The 16,791-nt window shown below is 41.6% G+C and overlaps 1 protein-coding gene across 1 annotated transcript; it reads left to right on the plus strand.

Moving 5' to 3' along the window:
• The first annotated feature begins 29 nt into the window (after window positions 1-29).
• Window positions 30-16,721, plus strand: wdr45b (WD repeat domain 45B). Its single transcript, XM_061809995.1, has 10 exons — window positions 30-467; window positions 1,634-1,708; window positions 2,599-2,700; window positions 2,816-2,903; window positions 3,014-3,108; window positions 3,516-3,706; window positions 3,804-3,889; window positions 9,367-9,468; window positions 13,031-13,152; window positions 16,003-16,721. Exons 1-10 carry the CDS (start codon window positions 401-403, stop codon window positions 16,107-16,109), a joined length of 1,035 nt encoding a protein of 344 aa, XP_061665979.1. The 5' UTR covers window positions 30-400; the 3' UTR covers window positions 16,110-16,721.
• The last annotated feature ends 70 nt before the right edge of the window (window positions 16,722-16,791 follow it).

Consider the following 16,791-nt stretch of genomic DNA (forward strand, 5'->3'; position numbering starts at 1 on the left):
CCTGCCCACAGCCAATGAGTCGGTGGAACGCCTCACTGACTGTGGAAAAGCAACTCTTCGGACTTCCTCTTTGTCCCTAGTGTTTTCTCTCGGATCCTCAGCAGTGTAGGATGATTTAACTTTATTTCTTCGTTTTCTGGAATACAATAAATTCCATGTACGAGTAATTTGTTTCGTAACGATCACATATACATTTATAATAACAAAAATACATCCAACGAAATCTAACACAGGAACCAGCGTCTGGTCTGTTTTATCCTTCCTTCCTTCCTTCCTTCATTGCATGTCCATTCTGCCAACTCTGGAGGGATGACGACGTTAGCCAGCTAGCTATCCGAGGAGCACTTGTGCGATCATTATTATCTCTAATTATTTGGAATTTGGTTACTCGCGTGAAACAATGAATTCACTGCTGTCTAACCCGCAAGGCAACGGGCTGCTTTACGCTGGATTTAATCAAGACCATGGTAAGAAAATGTCACGCTGGCATTATTTTTTTCCTCTCGCCCCATAGATGAATACAGACAGCGCCACAAATGCTAAGCTAAAACTGCTAACGCAATGCCTTCCTTGCAAATAATGGAAGCTAGATGTGAAGGAATGCATCTTATTTTGTTAACTCTTCAATATTGAGCATAACGGCGGTTGTTACATTCACTTAAGGAACTTTTAACGTCAAATACCAAATCTATTGTTGTTAGCCACAGCTAGCTGAGGCTTGCTGCTGCTTACGCTATTATTGCTATTTCCTTCGACAGTCATACAACAGCAAATATTCCAGTCAGTATATGTTGTGGTATATATGTTCAGGCATTTAAGATATTAACAAATTAAATCAGCCAGTTAGCCTAGCACCATCACATTTGGACTACCGAGGAAAGGTTACTTATAACGGGCTTTCCATTAGCGTCATCAAATTTTACTGTCCTCCTGTTATTTCGTGTTTTTCCTTTCTACAGATCCAAACAGTAAAACTGCAAAGCAAAATATTACGAACTAAGTGACTATCTCACACAAACAGTATGTGTACCGTAGCTTTGGGGCTGATTATCATTGTTAATAATGGCTTAATTGCCTTGAGTACAGTAAATAAGGTAGCCCAGTGTTTGTCAAACGTTTTACTCCAAGTATCGTCTCAAAATATGCTTAGCTCTCCACGCACCTCCATAATAACTTACAGTAACATATTAGGCCCAAGTGTTCATCAACCTGAAGCATAGGTAAATGTACTAAACTGTTTCAGTTGCATGTTTGGCACATGAAGTGATGTATAAATTGCATTTAAGATTGTTTAAAACCCAACCGTTCTTTAAAATTAAGTGGAAATATTTTGAGCTGTACTCAAAAATTGAATACCACTGAACTGTACTTATAAAAAAAAATACATTGTAGTGAGCAATTATTTCATATACCACTAGAGCTCACATATCAAAAGTGGTACTTATATCACACTGAGAATCACTGACATATTATATTCTAAATAGGCCTTATGCTCTGTATAACGTCCAGTACCCCAGTCATTGTGATGTTTATATATGCCCATCAGCCTCCTGGTGGTAGTCTGAGAAGTCTGCTGTGAAAAGTGTTAATACATTAATCATTATTACGTTCTGATAAATGTGTGCCTCTCCAGGGTGCTTTGCCTGTGGAATGGAGAATGGATTTCGGGTTTACAACACAGATCCTCTTAAAGAGAAGGAGAAGCAAGGTAAAAATTCCTGAATACATTTCACAGTCCAAATCTGTATAGCAAAAAGATCTCCCTTTCACCATTTGTTTTCGCATGGGATGTATGCCATTATAGAATAGGAAAAAAACACACAAAATTTCAGTGATTGAGCTATAATTTTAAACTTACCTTACTGTTGATGGTATTTTTCATTGTTTTTCTTAATACATCTGTACACATGCTTGTAAAATGACACTTTACTTCAAAGTTAAGGATCCAAGACTGAAGCAAAAACATTTTCAAATATATTATCCTGTATTATTACATCTTCATCATCATAAAGTTACAAACTTTTCACATGTTATCTGTTATAAGATTTCAAATTCTTAGCAAAAGCTAAATTTATATAGCACATGTCATACACAAGGTAGAGGTAACCTAATTTTTACCTTAATTGTCTTTGTTGCTACTGTTTCTAATCAGAATTCTGGAACTTTATATTCCTAGTAAAATTTAGCATATTAGTACATCCAGGTGTTATAGTGTGTTGGCACATAATAAGTTGGGAGAAAAGGAGAAAATGTCACCTTAAGTTAGTGTAAATTTATTACTCATCAGCTTGACACTTTCCAGTGTTAGTAGTAAAAGTCATGATTTGCTGTAGGCTCTGAGCTTTTTCATGCTGACAACTGAGACCTTTATGTGTTGGGGGCGGGGCATATAATTATTCTTCATTGTGTTCTTAACCAAAGGCAGATAAATAAGCTGGACTGATCAGAGGCCATAACTCATTTTCCATACTGGTGTAAAAATTCATAGAGCACTTGAGGTTTATAACACTGATCAGAGGCTAAAACTCATTTTCCATCCTGGTGTTAAAATTCATAGAGCACTTGAGGTTTATAACAAGCATTTCTTTTCACCATCAGAGTTTTTGGAGGGTGGGGTCGGCCACGTGGAGATGCTCTTCAGGTGTAACTATCTTGCTCTTGTGGGTGGAGGAAAGAAACCAAAGTACCCAACCAATAAAGGTATGCATCTGAAGCAAAACAGGACCTTCTAGTATGAAATGTGCTTCATACTGTTATTTTTAATTTTTTTTGTTAACAATATTTATCTCTTTATCTTTGGCTGACTTTACTCCAGTAATGATCTGGGATGACCTGAAGAAAAAGACTGTCATTGAGATTGAGTTCTCGACTGAGGTCAAAGCAGTTAAACTTCGGCGTGACAGGTACCACCCACCCACTCACTCTTCTCTCCCCCAAAACCATCAATAAATTAAATTCAACAAATCATCAACCCATGTGCAGAACTTATAATTGTTTGCCCTTTTGTGGTCAGAATTGTGGTGGTCTTGGACTCTATGATCAAAGTGTTCACCTTTACCCATAACCCCCATCAGCTGCATGTTTTTGAGACCTGCTACAACCCCAAAGGTCAGTCCCCGCACTTTCCCAGTTGCTTTCACACCAGAAGTGTAGTTATATTTAAACCTGAACAACACCTAGGTCAGACTCAGAAGATAGAAAATGTGCTCTTTAACAGTCATAAAACCTTAAATCTATAGAAGACTGTTTGATAAAATGTAAGAATGAAATGTATAGTCAGACTCTAATTTGATGGTATAGTGTTTCAAATGTGAGCATATAGTTAACACAGCTCATTTTATTTTAAGTGGCTTATCCATATTGTTGTCTACTGTAAGTTATGTGCAACTTCTGAAGTTGTGTATTTTTCTGGCAATTTTCAGTCAAATTACAAACTGTACAACCTTAGACCATTCCAGTAGTTACTACAGTGAGTGAATCCACATAACAAGCCACTCTCACTCCTCTTTCTTCAGGTCTGTGTGTGCTGTGTCCCAACAGCAACAACTCCCTTCTGGCCTTCCCTGGGACTCACTCAGGCCATGTTCAGATTGTTGACCTGGCAAATACAGAGAAGCCCCCTGTGGACATCCCTGCCCACGAGGGGGCGCTGTGCTGCATCGCCCTGAACCTGCAGGGGACCAGAATAGCAACTGCATCAGAAAAAGTAGGCCAGTAGTTCAAATGAGGAAAACGTCATTTTGGGGGCTACTTATGATTTTTGCCACGTGAAATTCGACCGAATGTGTGTTGTATTTCCACAGGGGACACTTATCAGAATTTTTGACACGTCGGCAGGTCAGCTCATACAGGAGCTGAGACGAGGCTCTCAGACAGCCAACATTTACTGGTGAGACTGAGACAAACATAAATAATGAAAAATGGCAGATGCTTTCATTGGCATTTATGTGCTTTATAATAGTGGTTTGAGATTTGGAAGCCTTGAAGTGATAACGTCTTAAGACCTGTTACTGTTTAACAGTAACCTGTTTGTCTACATAGCATTGCAATGAAAGTTTGTGTGATTTAACATCAGAGTTCACCATTTTTTTTGTGATTTATAATCACCCTTCTCAAAAATTACTCTGTTTTAAACGCTAGTCCACAAACATTGTAAAGAAAGTTTTGAGAATTATTAGCACTTGTAGTATCTCTGAGTTTAAAGTTACTTCTATAGCAGGTTGGTTCCCTGCTACCACTGTCATTTTCAGATGAAGTGAGCATTCGGCAATGTTATTTCAAATTGTTAAAAATAACATATACATACGTAATGTACAGTTTTCTTTATAGTTTTTTTTTTAATTTACAAGCCTTCATATGACCTATTGAAAATCAACATTGTACTTCATTCATGAGATGTACTCGGAGTGCATAGTTATTGACGGACTATTGTTACAGTGAAGAAAATAAGTATTTGAACACCCTGCTATATTGCAAGTTCTCCCACTTAGAAATCATGGAGGGGTCTGAAATGTTCATCGTAGGTGCATGTCCACTGTGAGAGAGATGATCTAAAATGAAAAATCCAGCAATCACAATGTATGATTTTTTTTTTCTATTGTTTGATACAGCTGCAAATAAGTATTTGAACACCTGTTTATCAGCTAGAATTCTAACCTTAAAGACCTGTTAGTTCGCTTTTAAAAGTCTGCCTTGACTCCATGTATTATTCTGAATCAGATGGACCTGTGTGAGGTCGTTAGCTATATAAAGACACCTGTCCACCTCCATACAATCACTAAGACTCAAACTTGTAACATGGCCAAGACCAAAGAGCTGTCCAAAGACACCAGAGAAAAAATTGCACAACTCCACACGGCTGGGAAGGGCTACGGAGAAATTGCCAAGCAGCTTGGTGAAAAAAGGTCCACTGTTGGAGCAATCATTACAAAATGGAAGAAGCTAAAGATGATGGTCAATCTAAATCGGATTAGAGCCCCATGCAAGATATCACCTTGTGGGTTTTCAATGATCCTTGGAAAGGTGAGGAATCAGCCCAGGACTACACGACAGGACTTGGTCCATAACCTAAAATGAGTTGGCACCACCATTTTCAAGGTGACTGTTGGTAATACACTAAGACGTCATGGTATGAAATCATGCATGACATGGAAGGTTCCCCTGCTTAAACCAGCACATGTCAAGGCCCATCTTAAGTTTGCCAATAACCGTTTGGATGATTCACAGGAGTCATGGGAGAAAGTTTTGTGGTCAGATGAGACCAAAATGGAACTTTTGTGTCAAAATTCCACTAACCATGTTTGGAGGAAGATGAAGGATGAGTTTCATCCCAAGAACACTATCCCTACTGTGAAGCTTAGGGGTAGTAGCATCATGCAGGGTTCGCACACGGCCCTAAAATTCCCTAAAAACCCCTAAATTTCCGAGGGGCCATTTAGGGGCCCCTAAAAGTCCTTAAAATTCACAGAAAACGGGTCAAGCCCTTAAAAAGGCCTTAAATTAAAAAAAATCAAAGGGAGGACCTCTACCGCCAAAATTCTCCCTAAAAAAAAAAAATCTTTTATTTAAAAAAAAAAAAAGATCCGTCTGGCGTCCTAAACAGCTGGAAATTGCCAAGGGAAGTCACTCTGTGTTGACAAATTTTTTTCTTATAGTCACCATCTTGTCGTTGATATTCCATTGTTTGTTTTTGTGAGTAGGCATTTCACTTCGTCTTCATAGCGTAGTTCTTTGATGGATCCAATAAGAATACATGTATCATGGGGAAGTGCATTTTTCAAGATGCTTGGGTTGAAAGTAAAGAGTTTGGGAGCTGGGTTCGTCGAGATCCAAAAGATCGGCGCATGTTCTACTGTCATCTGTACAAACAGAGTTACCAGCTTGGAAAGATGGGCGTGAAAGCACTGGAGTCGCACCAGATGAACAGGAGACACGCTGCTTTGGCGAAGACTGTCCTTTATTCTGTTAGTATGAATCTGTTTCTGTCAAAATATCAAGATAGTGGAGCATCAACTTCAGGCAGTAGTCAGGATCAACCAATCACCAGTACTGGCAGTGCACCTACAGTTGGCCAGTCATCGACTTCAACCAGCCAGAAGTCAGGCTCTATGAATGTAGTTCAATACACGAAAACAGACTCGTTAAAGGGAGACATCCTGTGCACTTTAAAAGTGATCTGCAGCCGTTACAGTTACAAATCTTGTGAAAATAATTCAAAAGTGTTTGCACTCATGTTTCTAGACAGTGACATTGCTGAAAACTACCACTGTGGGGAAAGGAAGACTTCGTACCTGGCTACATTTGGCATCGCTGCCCACTTTTAATTTCTACTGAGGCAGAAAGTGAAGGCTGAATCAGTGTATGTCCTCCTCTTTGATGAGTCTCTAAATCATGAGGTGCAAGAGAATCAGCTGGACATTCATGTGTGATTGTGGATGGATGACCGGGTCCGCACTTTCTACCTCACCTCTGAATTCCTGGGACATTCAGCAGCAACTGATCTTCAGGAGCATCTGGACCCTATCGTGTGGTCACCAAAAGCTGCTCCAGCTCTCGATGGATGGCCCCAAATTTAATGGGAAGCTGTACAAATCTATTCAAGAAGAAATAGAAAAGATGACCACCCGCCGCATGCTGCAGACTGGAAGCTGCGGTCTACATATCCTCCATAATGCATTTCGAATCGGTTGCGATGCAGTTGGATGGGGGGTGGAAGATTTTCTGTCCAGCCTCTACAACTTGTTTCGCGTTGTACCTGCCAGGCCCGAGGACTTTAAACAAGTCAACACTGTCCCTCTCATGTTCTGCAAGCACAGATGGCTTGAAAACATTAATGTGGCAGAGAGAGCCATCACCCTGATGCCACACGTACGAGATTATTGCGAGGCAGCAAGGATGAAGAAGGTGATCTGCCCAACCAACAGCTCCTTCACTGTTGTTCAGAAAGCAGCACAGGACCCCATCTTTGTTGGCAAGCTTCACTTCTTTCTTGTGCGCGCCAGGCTGGTGGAACCATTCCTGAAATTGTACCAGACTGACAAGCCTATGCTTCCCTTCATCGCAAAGGACATGGGCACCCTCATCAAGACTCTGATGGAAAAGTTCATCAAGCCTGAAGTCCTTAAAGAAAAGGCAGCCTCTCTCAAGGCCCGTGTCACTTGACAAGGCCGGTGACAAGTCACACTGGGTGGATTTATCAAAAGTAGGCATAAGCTTTGCTGCTGAGACTGCTTCTGAAATCTGGCATTACAACTGACCGTGTAAACCACGAATTTAGGATGAGCTGCCAAACTTTCCTGGTAAAGATGATAGAAAAGTTGCTGGAGAAGGCCCCCATCATATATTGTTTAGTCCGCCTACTAAGCTGGATCGACCCTCGGCAGATTGTCATGAAAGATAAGAAGGAGAACAACAACAAAAAACTCCAAAAAACCTTGAACATCATGGTGGATCACAGAAGGGTGGAGGAAAGCCATTGTGACAGGATTCTGTTCCAGTATTCCAGACTGAGTGAAAAGATCCAAGAAGATGAGGAGATTAGGGTCGCTTTCTCTGATTACAACATCTTTAAGGACAGGCTCGACACTCTCTTCCACTTTACCCTCCATCAGCAGGAAAGCCAGCAGTTCCAGGAGCTGTGGGGCGTCATAAAGCAGCTGCTGCTCCTGTCCCATGGACAGCCATCTGTGGAAAGAGGCTTCTCCACAAACAAGGAGGTCACCGAAGACAACCTAAGCAAGGAGTCAAGATTGCTCGGAGGCAAATAGTGGAGGTGGTCCAGCAATATGGATGGCCTGACATGGTGCCTATAATAAAGGAACTGTTGGTCACTGCGTCTTCTGCCAGAAGTAGTTACGTCCAGCATCTAGAGGAAGAAAAGAAGAAGAAAGATGCATCAAAACAGGCAGAGAAGAGGAAGGTAGCTAAGGTAGAGATAGACAGCCTCAAAGCCAGAATAGAGACTGACATATCTACATTTATTGAGAAGGCTGACAGGTTGTGTGTGGAGGCAGAAGAAAAGAGGAATCTGAGGTTTATCACCTAGGCCAATGCACTCAGAGGCAGAGCAAAGGACAAGAGAGCCACTTTGGCACCTCTGCAGCAACAAATAGAGGAGGCACTGGGTAGGCTCAAGGAGCTAGAGTAGGGGTGCTGAGACAGACATCAGTAGAAGACATTTGTAAATATGTGTATGTAGTTGCAATTGTAGTTAGAATCTGTAGACTGTTATGTGAAGTAATTATGTGAAGACTTTGACAATGGTCATATCAATGAGAACTACCACAAGGGGCGACAGGTGATCACTGTGACAGGTACTGAACCTTTGATGAACCAATAATGGTTTATGGCACCATTGGCTGAGTCTTTTTTCCTTATTCTTGATTTGCCACGATGGCCCTAAATTTTTCGTGTCGGCCCCTAATAATGTCCCTAAAAAGCCCTTAAACTTTTTTGGTCAGAGTGAGTGTGAACCCTGTCATGCTTTGGGGGTGTTTTTCTGCACACGGGATAGGACAACTGCACTGTATTAAGGAGAGGATGACCGTGGCCATCTATTATGACATTTTGGGGAACAACCGCTTTCCCTCAGTCAGGGCATTGAAGATGGGTCGTGGCTGGGTCTTTCAACATGACACTGACCCGAAGCACACAGCCAGGAAAACCAAGGAGTGGCTCCTGATGAAGCATGTCAAGGTTCTGGTGTGGCCTTGCCAGTCTCCAGACCTAAACCCAAGAGAAAATCTTTGGAGGGAGCTGAAACTCTGTTTTTCTCAGCGACAGCCCAGAAACCTGTCTGATTAAGAGATCTGTGTGGAGGAGTGGGCCAAAATCCCTCCTGCAGTGTATGCAAACCTGGTGAACAACTACAGGAATGGTTTGACCTCTGTAATTGCAAACAAAGGCTACTGTACCAAATATTAACATTGGGTTTCTCAGGCGTTCAAATATTTATTTGCAGCTGTATCACAAATAAATCGTTAAAAAAATCATACATTGTGATTTCTGGATTTTTGTTTTTAGATTATCGCTCTCTCAGTGGACATGCACCTAGGCTGAAAATTTCAGACCCCTCCATGATTTCTAAGAGGGAGAACTTGCAAATATAGCAGGGTGCTCAAATACTTATTTTCTTCACTGTATGTCCTCACTAAGCACAAACACATGATGGGTCATAGGCAATCAAGAAATGTTGTGTATATGAGAAGTAGTTGCTTTTTTTTAATATACAATAGTCTTTCGATAGTATAGTTTTTTGGGGCTCAACATATATTCAACAATGAAGTCTAATCTTTTCTATGTTTGTGTTGACAGCACAGTGGTCATGGTTAATCTGTTCTTCTTGCTTTTGTTGTATCCTTTTTATAGCATTAATTTCAACCAGGATGCATCCCTCATTTGTGTGTCAAGTGACCACGGAACTGTCCACATCTTCGCGGCTGAAGACGCAAAGAGGAATAGACAATCGAGGTTTGCTTATTTGCTATAACCAAAAATTATTTTTTTTATCTTTTGGTCAATAATTATGAAATGGGTCCTCTGATCGTTTGTTGAAACAGTTTGTGATGTTTCCTTAAATTTCACACGTTTTGTTGTAGCACAGCAGAGCAGCCCTATGGGGGCACAAACCAGTGCAATCTGGTGGCCGGTCCCAAGCCCGAATAAATGCAGAGGGTTGCGTCAGGAAGGGCATCCGGCGTAAAAACTGTGCCAAACAAATATGAGCGTTCATCTAAAGAATCCCATACCGGATCGGTCGTGGCCCGGGTTAACAACGCCCGCCCCCGGCACTGCTAACCTGCAGGGCGTCGGTGGAAATTCAGCTACTGTGGGTCGAAGACAAAGAAGAGGAGGAAACCGGATCCAGCGTCAGAAGAAAAAGAGGAATGCACAGAGCCTACAACTGAGTGTAGGGACTTTGAATGTTGGGACTATGACAGGAAAAGCACAGGAGTTGGTTGACGTGATGATTAGGAGAAAGGTTGATATTCTGTGCATCCAAGAGAGCAGGTGGAAAGGTAGTAAGGCTAGAAGTTTGGGAGCAGGGTTTAAATTATTCTACCACGGAGTAGATGGGAAGAGAAATGGAGTAGGGGTTATTTTAAAGGAAGAGCTGGCTAAGAATGTCTTGGAGGTGAAAAGAGTATCAGATCGAGTGATGAGACTAAAATTTGAAATTGAGGGTGTTATGTATAATGTGGTTAGCGACTATGCCCCACAGGTAGGATGTGACCTAGAGTTGAAAGAAAAATTCTGGAAGGAACTAGATGAAGTAGTTCTGAGCATCCCTGACAGCGAGAGTTGTGATTGGTGCAGATTGTAATGGACATATTGGTAAAGGAAACAGGGGCGATGAAGAAGTGATGGGTAAGTACGGCATCCAGGAAAGGAACTTTGAGGGACAGATGGTGGTGGACTTTGCAAAAAGGATGGAGATGGCTGTAGTGAACACTTATTTCCAGAAGAGGGAGGAACATATAGTGACCTACAAGAGCGGAGGTAGAAGCACGCAGGTGGATTATATTTTGTGCAGACGATGTAATCTGAAGGAGGTTACTGACTGTAAAGTAGTGGTAGGGGAGAGTGTAGCTCGACAGCATAGGATGGTGGTGTGTAGAATCACTGGTGGTGGGTAGGAAGATTAAGAAGACAGAGGTAGAGCAGAGAACCATTTGGTGGAAGCTGAAAAAGGAAGAATGTTGTGCGGCCTTTCGGAAAGAGGTGAGACAGGCTCTCGATGGACAGCAGAAGCTCCCGGAAGACTGGACGATGACAGCCAAGGTGATCAAAGAGACAGTCAGGAGAGTACTTGGTGTGTCATCTGGTAGGAAAGGGGAGAAGGAGACTTGGTGGTGGAACCCCAAAATACAGGGAGTCATACAAGGAAAGAGATTAGCGAAGAAGAAGTGGGATACTGAGAGGACTGAGGAGAGGGGAAAGAGTACATCGAGATGCGACGTAGGGCAAAGGTAGAGGTGGCAAAGGCTAAACAAGAGGCATATGAAGACATGTACCCCAGGTTGGACACGAAAGAAGGAGAAAAGGATCTCTACAGGTTGGCCAGACAGAGGGATAGAGATGGGAAGGATTTGCAGCAGGTAAGGGTGATTAAGGATAGAGATGGAAATGTGTTGACTGGTGCCAGTAGTGTGCTAAATAGATGGAAAGAATACTTTGAGAAGTTGATGAATGAAAAAAATGAGAGAGAAGGAAGAGTTGAAGAGGCAAGAGTGAAGGACCAGGAAGTGGAAATGATTACTAAGGGGGAAGTCAGAAAGGCACTACAAAGGATGAAAAATGGAAAGGCAGTTGGTCCTGATGACATACCGGTAGAGGTATGGAAGCAATTTGGAGAGATGGCTGTGGAGTTTTTGACCAACTTATTCAACAGAATACTAGTGGGCGAAAAGATGCCTGAAGAATGGAGGAAAAGTGTTCTAGTTCCCATTTTTAAGAACAAAGGCGATGTTCAGAGCTGTGGGAATTATAGAGGAATAAAGTTGATGAGCCACACAATGAAGTTATGGGAAAGAGTAGTGGAGGCTAGACTCAGGACAGAAGTAAGTATCTGCGAGCAACATTATGGTTTCATGCCTAGAAAGAGTACCACAGATGCATTTGCCTTGAGGATGCTCGTGGAAAAGTACAGAGAAGGTCAGAAGGAGCTACATTGTGTCTTTGTGGATCTAGAGAAAGCCTATGACAGAGTACCAAGAGAGGAACTGTGGTACTGCATGCGGAAGTCTGGTGTGGCAGAGAAGTATGTTAAAATAGTACAGGACATGAATGATGGCAGAACAATGGTGAGGTGTGCCTTAAGTGTGACAGAAGAATTTAAGGTGGAGGTGGGACTGCATCAGGGATCAGCTCTGAGCCCCTTCCTGTTTGCAGTGGTAATGGATAGGCTGACAGATGAGGTTAGACTGGAATCCCCTTGGACCATGATGTTCGCAGATGATATTGTGATATGCAGTGAAACCAGGGAGCATGCAGAGGAACAATTAGAAAGATCGAGACATCCACTGGAAAGGAGAGGAATGAAGATTAGCCGAAGTAAAACAGAATATATGTGCGTGAATGAGAAAAGTGGAGGGGGAAGAGTGAGGCTCAAGAGAGAAGAGATAGCGAGGGTGGACGACTTCAAATATTTAGGGTCAACAATCCAGAGCAATGGTGAGTGTGGTAAGGAAGTGAAGAAACAGGTCCAAGCAGGTTGGAACAGCTGGCGAAAGGTGTCTGGTGTGTTATGTGACAAAAGAGTCTCTGCTAGGATGAAGGGCAAAGTTTACAAAACAGTGGTGAGGCCGGCCATGATGTATGGATTAGAGACAGTGGCACTGAAGAAACAACAGGAAGCAGAACTGGAGGTGGCAGAAATGAAGATGTTGAGGTTCTCGCTCGGTGTGACCAGGTTGGATAGGATTAAAAATGAGCTCATTAGAGGGACAGCCAAAGCTGGATGTTTTGGAGACAAGATTCGAGAGAGCAGACTTCGATGGTTTGGACATGTTCAGAGGCGAGAGAGTGAGTATATTGATAGAAGGATGCTGAGGATGGAGCGCCCAGGCAAAAGAGCGAGAGGAAGACCAAAGAGAAGGTTTATGGATGTGGTGAGGGAAGACATGAGGGCAGTTGGGGTTAGAGAGGAAGATGCAGGAGATAGGCTAAGATGGCAAAAGATGACACGCTGTGGCGACCCCTAACGGGACAAGCCGAAAGGAAAAGAAGAAGTTGTAGCACAGCAGATAATGGCTATCACATTGCCCCATTAGCCAATATTTAACAAATTTATAATGATTAAAAAATCAAAATGATAGTCTTCATAATAATCACAAATTGTGAGCATACTTTGGGGTCAGCATTTTAGTATTGTAATTATTTACTATGTTTGCAACAAAATATTATTCTGGAAGGTGAATTAAACAGGCACGCCAATTTTGTTATATTTAAGTTAAATACAAAAATGAATCATCAGTGTGTTTTAGACATTTTTAACACTCTGTATCTGCTATTTGTGCCATTCTTTCTCCAGCTTGGCCTCAGCCAGCTTTCTTCCCAAATATTTCAGCTCCATGTGGAGCTTTTCCAAGTTCCAGTTGCCCTCGAGCTCCCCATGTTTGTGTGCCTTCGGAACAGAGCCGAACGCTGTCATAGGTGAGAGCAATTGAACGTCCTTGGCTGTTCCTTATTTGTAAGTGTGAGAAAAAAATGGTTTCAGAATTGAAAATGAAAATCAACTGCCAACCATATACTGTGGGTATGGAAAGTATTGAGAGCTTCTTACATTTGTTCTATTGCAGGTGGCACAGTGGTTGACTGGTTATTACATCTGCCTCGCAGTTCTGAGTTAGCATCTTTTTTTTTTTCTTTCCTGCGGGTACTTCAGTTTCCTCCCACATCCCAAACACATGCATGGTTGGTTAATTAAAGACTCTAAATTCCCTGTAGGTGTGAAGGGGAGTGTGGATGATTATTTATTTCATCGTTGTCTGTGATTGGCTGGCGACCAGTTCAGGGTGTACCCCGCCTCTCACCCGATGATAGGCTAAGGAGAAGTGAACAGAAAATGAATGTTATATGGCAGCCACTTGTTTAAATCATTGACGTTCATTTTTATCCTCATTTATGTACACACAAAACCCCATATTGACAGAAAAAAACAATTGTTGAATTTTTTTGCTGATTTGTTAATAATGAAAAACTGAAATATAGGTATTAGGTATTCATAAGTTTTCAGACCCTTTGCTGTGAAACTCATATTTAACTTTCTTCTGATCATCCTTGAGGTGGGTCTACACCCTCAGTGGAGTCCAACTGTGTTTGATTATACCAGGGGTGTCAAACTCATTTTGGTTGCGGGCCCCAGTGTAGTTGTGGTTTCCATCATAGAACTGATGTGATATGATAAATCTTTCACCTCATCATATTTACTCATGAAATTTATGAACTACGTTTGGAATCAGAAATCAAGGGTAATGTTTTTTTTCAACTAGTGTCTATGTTTGGTAACACAAAAATGTTTGAAGTATCTCAGTGTTATCATTTATGATATTACAATTAGAAATTTTGATACACATTTGAACAAAAAGCATGGTAGGTAATACACATAATTTGCCTTCGCGGGGCACATAAAATCATTCGGTGGCCCGGATCTGGCCCCCGGGCCTTGAGTTTGACACCTGTGGATTATACTGATTGGACATGATTAGGAAGGTTTGGGACAACCAAAACCCTTCCTAAAGTTTGCCTTCTTTGCAAACTGAGCAATCGGGGGAGAGGAGTCTTAGTAACAGAGGTAAAAGAGAAGAACCCAAAGATTACTCTGGCTGAGCTCTGGGGATCCAGTTTGGAGATGGAAGAAAGGTCTAGGAAGTCAGCCATCATTGCAGTGTTCCACCAGTCGAGGACAGTCCCAACAGTAAAGCATGGATGTTGCAGCATCATTCTGTGGAGGGTGTTTTTCTGCTCCAGGGACAGGAAGACTGGTTGCATTCAAACAAAAGATGAATGTGGCCAGGTATAGGGATATTCTGGAGAAAAACCTTCTCCATAGTGCTCAGGACCAGGGCGCAAGGTTCACCTTCCAACAAAACAATGACCCAAGCACAAAATTAAAATAATGACGGCGTGTTCTTGAATGGCCCAGCGAGAACCCCGATTTAAACCCATTTGAGCATCTCTGCATAGACCTGAAAATGGCTGTCCACCAACGTTCACTCGCCAAGCTGACAGAACTGGTGAGGATCTGCAATGGCAAATGAAAGAGGACCCCCAAATCCAGATGTGAAAAATCTGTTGTATCATTTCCAAAAAGACTCATAGCTGTATTAGCTCAAAAGGGTGCTTCTATAAAATACAAGCAAAGAGCAAATGGTCTCAATGCTTATGGCTGTGATATTTCAGTTTTTCTTTTTTAACAAAGTGGCAAAACAGCTCAGAAAATGGATGGATGGCAAAAATTTCGAGGTTTCTTTTGTGAATATGGGGTTTTGTGTGTACATTAAAGGGTGAGGGGGCATAATTCTAATGATTTTTAGCAAATGGCTACAAAATAAGACTGAAAAATTTAAGTGATCTGAATACTTTCCATATCTACTACTGTACAGTTGAAACAAGAAGTTTAAATTCACTATATAAAAAGATGGGCTCTTGTTTTCTGGTTGTTTGACATGGAATTAGACTAATCTTTTTTGGTTTTAGACTAGTTGGGATGATGAAAAATAATTTATTAGCTAAATGCCACAATAATGAGGATATGATTTTTTTGAAGGGGGGGTGACAATTTTTCATGACTTTCTTCAAAGTCTGAAGTCTACATACATTTCTTTATTAGACTTGGGTCAAATGTTTTGGATATTCTCCCACAAGCTTCTCGCAATAATTAACAAGATTCCTTTTGACATAATTGGTGTGTAACTGAGCTAGGTTTGTTGACCACTTTGCTCAGGATAGGATTGAGATCAGGGCTTTACTTCGGCCACTCCAAAACATTGACTTCCTTGTATTTTATGATACTTATAACATGTTTGGTATATTTTGAAACATTACTTGTCATTCCACATATTTATTTTGTGAAGTGCACCAGTCCCTCCTTGAGAAAAGCAAGCCCACAACAGGATGGTGCCACCCCCATATTTCACAGTTGAGATGGTGTTCTCAGGCTTGCTATCGCCCTCTTTCTCTCTCCAAACCTAACAATTCTGTTTAGTCATAGCCAAACTGATAATTTTAATATCATCAGACAACAGGATGAAAACAACTAACACAGTCACATTCCAACTCAAATTAAATTGGAGTGAGCACATACCTGCCACCATATTAAGTGCCTGATTAACCCCAAATTAAGGTCAGGTGATTTAGTAATCTTTTCCCAACATTATTGCAGTCACGCATACAGCCTGAGCAATATTTGTGCGCATTCTATAACATAATGTGAATGCTTCTCAGCATTGACTTAAGAGTTAAGTTCATCCCTTCTTTCCCCACCCTGTGTGTGTCTCGCAGCTATTTGTGCCGATGGCAGCTACTACAAGTTCCTGTACAACCAGAAAGGGGAGTGTTCCAGAGACGTCTATGCTCAGTTCCTGGAGATGACAGATGATAAAATATGACCTTTCAACGCCCTTTAGGAGGCACCATAACGCAGCCTTGTTTTTTTTTTTTTTTTTTCTCTTTCTTCTTCCTCATTATCTGGAAGGGACGAGAGGTCCCTCTGCTGCACTTCTTGAATGACTCTGCTGGAAGACCTTTAGTTGAGCGGAGGACAGAAAACAAAAGACAAGCCGTCTCTGGATTGGCAGGGCAATGTGGATGCTGACTCTTGACTGAAATGCGAGGGAGAGAGACAAAAAAAAGTGAGGATTCTGGACAACAGTCCTTTCTTATGATGTCTTCCGATGACTTTCCAGTAGATGGCTATTTTTTTAAGTCACATAGATAATTGTGATTGAGGGATTTTGTCGACTCACACCACCTAAGTTAATTCTAGGGAGTGCCTCTAAGTGGACTGAACCTGCAAACACGTCATGTCACATGACATGGCTAGACAAATGTACCACTGCGTGCACGTGTCTGTGTTTATGAGCGTGTGCTACTAGCAGGGTCACAAAGAGCAACCAAGCATACATACATACAGCTGCGAGTTCATACTTTAATATTGCATCCTTCACTCTTTGAACACAAGACTGAATTAATTGCATACCACTGTGCAGGATGAAGTGAAATCATATTTGCCTCAACCTCCCTGCCCCCATACATTGTGCAATATATATATATTTTCTATTTTGGCGGTAA

The sequence above is a fragment of the Syngnathoides biaculeatus genome, chromosome 22 (assembly GCF_019802595.1).
Source record: "Syngnathoides biaculeatus isolate LvHL_M chromosome 22, ASM1980259v1, whole genome shotgun sequence".
NCBI classification, from domain to species: domain Eukaryota; kingdom Metazoa; phylum Chordata; class Actinopteri; order Syngnathiformes; family Syngnathidae; genus Syngnathoides; species Syngnathoides biaculeatus.